The sequence below is a fragment of the Populus alba genome, chromosome 1 (genome assembly GCF_005239225.2).
Source record: "Populus alba chromosome 1, ASM523922v2, whole genome shotgun sequence".
NCBI lineage: Eukaryota > Viridiplantae > Streptophyta > Magnoliopsida > Malpighiales > Salicaceae > Populus > Populus alba.
The window spans coordinates 2,394,234-2,402,195 of NC_133284.1; the positions used below are offsets into that span (position 1 = coordinate 2,394,234).

At 33.8% G+C, this 7,962-nt stretch overlaps 1 protein-coding gene across 3 annotated transcripts; it reads left to right on the top strand.

Moving 5' to 3' along the window:
- Nucleotides 1–3,561: 3,561 nt before the first annotated feature.
- LOC118028796 (zinc finger CCCH domain-containing protein 46) lies at nucleotides 3,562–7,962 on the top strand. 3 transcript variants are annotated; one of them, XM_035032497.2, is made up of 10 exons: nucleotides 3,562–3,897; nucleotides 4,258–5,456; nucleotides 5,542–5,697; nucleotides 5,791–5,976; nucleotides 6,072–6,166; nucleotides 6,254–6,502; nucleotides 6,584–6,737; nucleotides 6,916–7,140; nucleotides 7,241–7,330; nucleotides 7,460–7,962. In XM_035032497.2, exons 2-9 carry the CDS (start codon nucleotides 4,465–4,467, stop codon nucleotides 7,311–7,313), a joined length of 2,130 nt encoding a protein of 709 aa, XP_034888388.1. In that variant the 5' UTR covers nucleotides 3,562–3,897; nucleotides 4,258–4,464; the 3' UTR covers nucleotides 7,314–7,330; nucleotides 7,460–7,962. The 3 variants fall into 3 exon arrangements, with proteins under 3 accessions (XP_034888388.1, XP_034888389.1, XP_073259951.1); XM_035032498.2 differs by having other exon boundaries at nucleotides 3,563–3,897; nucleotides 5,791–5,970; XM_073403850.1 differs by lacking the exon at nucleotides 3,562–3,897 and having other exon boundaries at nucleotides 4,240–5,456.

Sequence of the window (7,962 nt, forward strand, 5' to 3'; positions counted from 1 at the left end):
CGACAAAGATAGTTTTAGAAAACAAATAACAAAACAAACACCAAAAAAGGGGGGGAAATCATGTTGGAAACATTATAGCAATTCACAGTGTTTTGTGATAAAAGTTATAATGTTTCCTCGCATGATTTAGCCTTACTTGTAATGACATGTAATTGTAATTCTCAAACAACTCAATATTAAAAAAAATATGAAAAAGATAAATTGAAAAAAAATAATAAGGAAAAAAAAACCATACGGAGAGACACTGTAGCAATTCACAATGTTTTGTGAGAAAAGCTACAGTGTTTTCCCCACATTATTAAGCTTTATTACAAAGTTAAATTCTAACCAACTCAATATTAAAAAAAAAAATCGACAAAAATAATTCTGGAAAAAAATATTACAAAAAAAAAAGAAAGAAAACACAAAAGAAACTGGGAAAAAACCATGTAAGGAAAAATTTATCAATCCATAGTGTTTTGTGAGGAAAAACTTATATTTACTTGTAATTACAATTCTTAACTAGATTAATATTTAAAAAATAAAATTGACAAAGAAAATTTTAGAAAAAAAAACATAACAAAAACAGGAAAAAAATCATATGGAAAAAAACACTATAGCAATTCACAATAATTTTCGAGGAAAGTTACAGTGCTTTACTCACACATTGTAACTGTAATTTTTAACTAGTTTCAATATTAAAAATAAAATAAAATAAGATAATTTTAAAGAAAATCATAAAAAAACCATGCAGAGAAACACTGTAGCAATCAACAATGTTTTAAAGAAAAAAAATACAAAACTAAATTATCAATCAACTCAATATTAAAAAAAAAAATTGACAAATATAATTTTGAAAAATAAAAAAAATAAAATAGAAAATTTATGTGGGAAAACACCACAACAATTCTTGAGTATTTTAAAGAAAAAAAATTACAAAGTGAAATTTTTTACTCAAGTCAATATTTTAAAAGTAAAATCAACAAAAATAATTTTTAAAAAAATAAATAAATACAAAAAGAAAAAGAAAAAATAGGATAGCTGAAAAAAAAATAATTTTGAAAAAAAACAAAAAAAAAAAGAAGAGAGAAAAGTTGGAAAAAAAATGCAAAAAAAAAACAAATAAAGCATGTACTGTGGATTAGTACATTGTGTGTGGGGGAATGGTAATTCCCCTATACTATTTAGAGTATTGTATAATATGGAATATTTTTATAATAATTTTGAAGAGTTTGATAAGTAAATATGTTAAGTTTTTATAAATTCAAAGCTTATTATCTCTAAATATTTTCACATGTGAACTAGAGCATAATCTCATTAGTTTCCTCGCACTACTTAGCAAGATGGTTTCAACATATATTTTTTTCCAGGTTAATCAAAAAGTGTCAAGGGAATTTCCAATGGCTTATCCTTCTTGGAATGTGGTATTTTATCATTAAATTTTCACACATTACGATTAATTTCACAAGTTATTTATATATAAAGTAATTTCTCCCTCCCATAAAGAGAATTATTATTTTCTTATTTAGATTTTCTAGAATATGTCCTTTATAAAAAAAATATCAAAGAATTTTTTATCTAATTGTATTTTTAAAACGAAAATATAATAAATACAGTAAAAAGTATATGAGTTGATATCATATTTACTACATTATTTAATATGTGTGAAAAGTCTAATAAAAATCTCTTAATATGAAAGATGGGGTAGAAAATTTACAAATATTTTATTTTCCATGACCAAGACTTAAATTCGATAATTTAGGATAACTTTTTAGCCACCACCTAGATCCTTAGGTTGTATATCTTGGATATGACATTGCATATTTTCTAAGTAATTTTGGCATGCTCAAATGATTGCACTCATGCTTTAAGTAAGAAAGAAGAGTATGCGACACATTGTTGCAATGCAAGGATTCTAGACGTGTGTTGCAATTAGCTTTGATTTGGTGATACCTAAGTGGTGCTAGAAAGAGATTAAGGATTTTTGTGTTTTAAAAATATTTTTGAAAAAAATATATTTTTTATTTATTTAAAAAATTAATATTTTTTGATATTTTTAGATCATTTTGATGCGCTAATTTAAAAAAATAATTAAAAAAATAAAAAATATAGTATTTTAATATATTTTTAAATAAAAAAACATTTTAAAAAGTAACCGTAATTAGATTTTCAAAGACTTTGCGAAATAGTTGCTACTATTATTGTAATATTTTGATTATATTTTAATGGAGTGTTTGTTATTGAGATTCAACATGCCTTTTAAGGAGTTTCAAAACTAGTTTTTGCAGGGAAAAAAAATACTAAATTAATATTTTTAAGTGTTTCATGAAAATTTTAATGTATTAATTTTAAAAAAAAATAAAATATTATTTTAATATATTTTTAATTAAAAATCACTTTTACAAAACACACAAAAATTCAACAACTAAGTTGATCTTTCCACAAAAACAAGCTCCAAAGTAGGATGAAAAGAGCCACTCCGCCATTGTCTCCCCCTCTCTTCTATTTTTATACACTATATACTATCACAATCATGATCACCTTGATATCAATAATTTAAGTGAAAAAAAAGAAGGTGACTCACCCATGGAAAATGAAAAGAGGAGAAAGCATATGCCTGTGGGCCATGGCCAAATACTCCCTCAAATCATGTGTTCAGGGAATGAAGAAAAAGAAGAGAATATTTTAGAAGAAGAAAGGGAAAAAAAATAAAAAAGGAGAAGGGTAAGTAGGATGTATGACTTCACGGATATTTTTTGTTTTATTTTTTTAATTCCACAGAAGTAAATGTTATTAAGATTAAATTTTAAAAATATAACTATCATATTCGTATTGATGTCATGCATTCATAAATTTGCTATACTAATCCTGAAACTTAAGAAAATAATATAGTTTCTTAATTATTACATCAACTCCTTAAAATTATAAAGAGAAATAATTAATCTAATTTTTTAAAAATAAAAATATTATTTTAAAGTATTTTTAAATAAAAAAACAATAATTATTACACTGACATCCTTAAATCCAATGTAGCCAGCTGGGTCAACATGATGCCTAACAATCTATGCTTGTTCAAATTACACCGAGAGAGTGAGTTGGTTGAATTTTTTTTTTAAAAAAATTCATATGGTTTTTTATAAATAAAAATAAATAATTTGAATTAGCCCTAATCCGCGCAATGGAACTGGGTTATCAGGTAAGTGACAACTTGGCATTAACTATCCAAGAACACCAACCCATGACACAAAACATATTATGAATCAATCAAAAAGACAATAAAGGCAGAAACAATGGTGGTCACACTCTCCAATCACCACACATGGTGATCATCTCAAAAAGGGTCCCACAAAATGAACAAGATACTCATCATCAGCGCGTATGATACACAGTCTACATGATCAAGTGGGCACTCAAGAAAACCCTAAGAAATTTTCTTGAAAAAGAAAAGAGTTCCATGTGTGTCAGGTCAGGGGTTTAGAGCAAGAACGTGCATTATTTGAAGCACAGATCTGGATCCACTCAAAACACCTAAAAGACCCAACTCCCCCCACGCTCTCACTCTCCGCACTCTCTTGGGTCCATGTTTTTATAATCTTCAAGAGAGAGAGAGAGAGAGAGAGAGAGAGGGACATGGAGACAGTGTCCAAGTGCTTAGAGGGAGAGAGAGAGTTACTATAAGACAGTGTGTAGATAAAGAAATATAGCTTTGACTGTCTACTACTAAGCCCAGAACCCAAAACACCAAGCCGCAGCTGCCTCCACTGAATCAATTGATGGTTTCTCTGCTGCTGCTGCTAGTAGCTCCTGCCAATCAGCCTCGTAAGATGGCGGTGGTCTGTCTTTCGTAGCAAGTTTGAGAGAGGAAAAAACCCCATCGAAAGTGAGAAAATATAAAAAAGATCCTTGCTTTTTTCATGGGTAAGTTTTACTGTCTTGACTGCTATCACACTTCTTCTTTTGTTACCGTATCTTTGGCATTCTTGGCTTGCGTTTTAGAGAAATTCAACGGCAAGATTTTTTCGTTTTGTTTCTCTTTTCTTTTGTTTTTAACAAAGGCAACTACCAAGAGTATTTCTTAGTTTCTTTCTTCTTTGTGCAGTTATCGTTAGCCTCCTTTTAAACAACCGCACGAGAATACTCTCCTTTTGAAAGCTTTCTTATCTTCTCTTTACCTTCCTTTTCCTGGGTTTTGCAGGAGTGGGAGAAAGATAACTGCTTTAATACTACTACTAGTGCTAGTGTTAGCTGCTACTAATACTCTTTCTTTGATGTTGGTAGGTAGGGTTTGTGGTTGAGAAAGAAGTTTTACTTGTAGAAGAGAGTACACAAAACTTGCTCTCTCACAAGGCAAGAAAAAGAGAGAAGGAAGAAAACAAGTCTCTATTAGCATAGACAAAACAACTACTACTGCAACAACAAGGTTTTGTAAGAGAGGTAGGGTTTGGTGTGAAACATAGTACCGACTCTCTATTCACTGCTACTACCATGGATGGTTATGAAGCAACAAGAATAGTTTTCTCAAGAATCCAAAACCTAGACCCAGAAAATGCTTCAAAAATCATGGGTCTTCTTTTGATTCAAGACCATGGTGAAAAGGAAATGATTAGGTTAGCTTTTGGACCAGAAGCACTTGTTCACTCAGTGATCCTTAAAGCGAGGAAAGAACTAGGACTTTGCTCTCCAACAAACGCTTCTAAAAGTCCTTCGCCCCCTTCGCCTCTATATTCGAGCAACCCAATAACCATCTCTAGACAGAATTCATCTTCTTCAACTTCAAGACTTGGGTTTAATATCCCACCTTCACTTACTATCCCGAACCCTCCGTCAAATTTTTCTTCTTCTTGGAGCGACCTTCCAAACCCTGATGACTTGATTAGTCCTAATGGTAGTTCACTCAATCCTGCTTCTGTTCCTTTCTATGCTAATGGAGTAAGAGGTGGAGGAGAGTCTGATTTGATGGATGAGTTTCAGCTCCAAGACCAGCTTTCATTCTTGAATGACAATTCAGCAAATCTTGGTCCAAAAAGTTCAGATCTTTTTTACTCTCAACTTGATGCTTTATCAAGTCCAACTGGTGCTAGTGATTCTATGATGTTTCCTTCTTACTGGGGTGGGTCTGTGCACAGAAGGAGCTGTTCTGTCAGTGATGTTTTGGGGTCTGAGGATCCAAATTCAGGCTTTGGGTGGAGACCTTGCCTTTACTTTGCTAGAGGGTACTGTAAGAATGGAAGTAACTGTAGGTTTGTTCACGGTGGGCTTGGAGAATCTGATGGTGCAGGTGTTGTTGTGGGTTCACCTAATGGTAACAACAAGATTGATATGATGGACCAGTGCCATGAGTTGCTCAGATCCAAGTCTGCTCAACAGCAAAGGTTAGCTGCCGCTTCTCAGCTCATGGGTGGCTCTGCTGCGTCTTTTCCTTACTCTCCTAAAAGCATGAACTTTCTTCTTCAACAACAGCAAAATGATAGCCAGAGGTACTTATTGAGTTTGTTTAAAAAAAACATCTGTCAATTTTTTTAGTGTTAATTGATTTGTGAGCTCCTTTTCTTTCTTCTGCAGGGCTGCTGCTGCTTTGATGATGGGGGAGGACATGCACAAATTTGCAAGATCTAGGCTTGATAGGAATGATTTGATTAATCCTGCTTCCAGGCAGATCTACTTGACTTTCCCTGCTGATAGCACTTTTAGAGAGGAAGATGTGTCAAATTACTTCAGGTTCATTTTCTCAACCTGGTTTTTTTGGTTTTCTGCAAGATGAACATACCAGAAAGCTTCTTTGCTTAATCATTTTGGTTTTGTTTTTTGAAGTATTTATGGGCCAGTGCAAGATGTGAGGATTCCTTATCAGCAGAAGAGGATGTTTGGATTTGTTACCTTTGTGTATCCAGATACAGTGAAGATAATATTGGCCAAAGGGAACCCTCATTTTGTTTGTGATGCAAGGGTGCTTGTTAAGCCTTACAAAGAGAAAGGCAAAGTCCCAGACAAGTACAGGCATTCTATCTCACTGTATACTTAAAGTTAAAATTTCTATAAGCTTAAGATACGCTTTGGAGTTCTTCTTACTTGTATGATTCTGTTGCTTGCAGGAAGCAACAGCAGCAACAAGCTGAGAGGGGTGAGTTCTCACCATGTGGTACTCCTACTGGCCTTGATTCAAGAGATCCATTTGATCTCCAACTTGGTAAGCAATGCAAACAATCCAACAGCCCATGTCTGTTTTGCACTTTAGACATTGTTGCTCAGTCTTTGTATCATTCTCTTTATTCAGGTGCAAGAATGTTTTACAACACACAAGACTTGTTGTGGAGGAGGAAGCTAGAGGAGCAAGCTGATTTGCAGCAAGCCCTTGAGCTCCAAAGTAGAAGATTGATGAGTTTGCAGCTTCTTGATGTCAAGAAACATCATCATAGGACTCTTTCCACTGGCAGCCCTGTCCCCTCTCCAACTCACTCTCCAAATATTTTCAATCAATCTCTTGCCTTTCCTCCACTCCACAGCAACACAGAAGTTCCACAAGGTATACCTCTCTTTACTAGTCCTTTCTATACATGTAAAAAAATTGACCTTTACAACCTAGCTCTGGGTTGTTTTGTTGCAGAGAATTGTTCTAGCCCAATGCCAGCCATTTCAGTGACTGCCCCAACTGAAAAACAGATACCAAATGCTAATTCTGGGAAAGAATGTACTAGCAGTGAAGAGAATGGCAGTGGTAAAGAGAGCTCCCATGGTGAAGACAGCGATTTACAAGAAAGGTAATACGCCAATCCTTATGCATTTAGCTATAAACAGTAAGACGACCTAGAATAGCAACCACCATATTTTTGCACAAGATTTGCATCTAATTTCTGTTTTGATCCATGGTTTCAAATTCTTGAAACATTCCAATTTAGTTAAGAGTTTGTATAATGAATCTTATCGTTGATGACACAGTTTGGAGCACAACCTCCCTGATAGTCCCTTTGCATCTCCTACCAAAGGCTCCGGGGACTACTACTCTGCCTTCATCCATGGAGTTCCTGACCTCTCTCATGAAAAGGATGCTAACATCCCAGCTTCATCTTCTGCTAACAATAATTTGGTCACTACAAGTCTAATCTCTCCTAATTCTTCACTAGAAATGGCATCCTTCAAGTCCTTCAATTGCCAAATGCCTAGGTAACAATGAAAATGCCTACATGTATACATGATTTGTTAGAAAAACATTGAAGACAATGTGACAAGCTTGTTGACATGATTCGATTCTTTTTCCCTCAAGGTTTTCATCTGGGCATGGAGCAATAGGGATGTATGCCAACACAGATGGACCTACCTGCCCTGTTGGAATTTAGCTTTTCTGTGCCAATAGGTAAATTATTGAAACTTTGGATTCCTTCACACGTTTATTTAGCTTACTTCATATGCATACAAGTTATGATTTGTATTATTAATGGGTTTTGGTTGGTCCTGCTTTGGCTTTTTTCTTGTAAATTTACAGGAAGATTGAGAAGTGTAACCAAACAAGAACTCACATCAAATATTATGTAGAGATTGAAACATCACCACCACCACCACTACTAGCGACCTTCACCATATCTTGCCGCCATCATCACCATTAATACTATACTACTTACTACCATACAAATTGCATACGTGAAAGGGAGAAGAGGAAGCGGGTCAGCCATTCCTTTCGTTGTTGTACCATTTTCATCACTCATTTCATTTCGTCAGTAGTTGAAGTTGGACCACAGGTAAAGAAAGCAAAGAAAAAAGAAGAAGTATCACACAATGTGTAGTTGTAACTTGTAAGTTGTAATTTCACGGAACTGTAATTTCTTTCCCTTTCCCTCTTTTTCACAACTCCTGTCTCTACCCTAGAAGAAACAAAGAAAGCTCATATTTAGTGTTAGTTTGTGTTGTTTTTAGGGTATAATCAAAATCTTTGTACAGCAGAAGCTGAACCCCAGAGATCAGAGAATCTATATACTACTTATCTATCAA

What these genes read in the sequence shown, in the direction of transcription:
- LOC118028796 (XM_035032497.2), top strand. Translation starts at nt 4,465, where the DNA reads ATGGATGGTTATGAAGCAACAAGAATAGTTTTCTCAAGAATCCAAAAC. An exon ending in CAGCAAAATGATAGCCAGAG is followed by an intron (nt 5,457 to 5,541) that starts GTACTTATTGAG and finishes TTTCTTCTGCAG; the next exon opens with GGCTGCTGCTGCTTTGATGA. An exon ending in GATGTGTCAAATTACTTCAG is followed by an intron (nt 5,698 to 5,790) that starts GTTCATTTTCTC and finishes TGTTTTTTGAAG; the next exon opens with TATTTATGGGCCAGTGCAAG.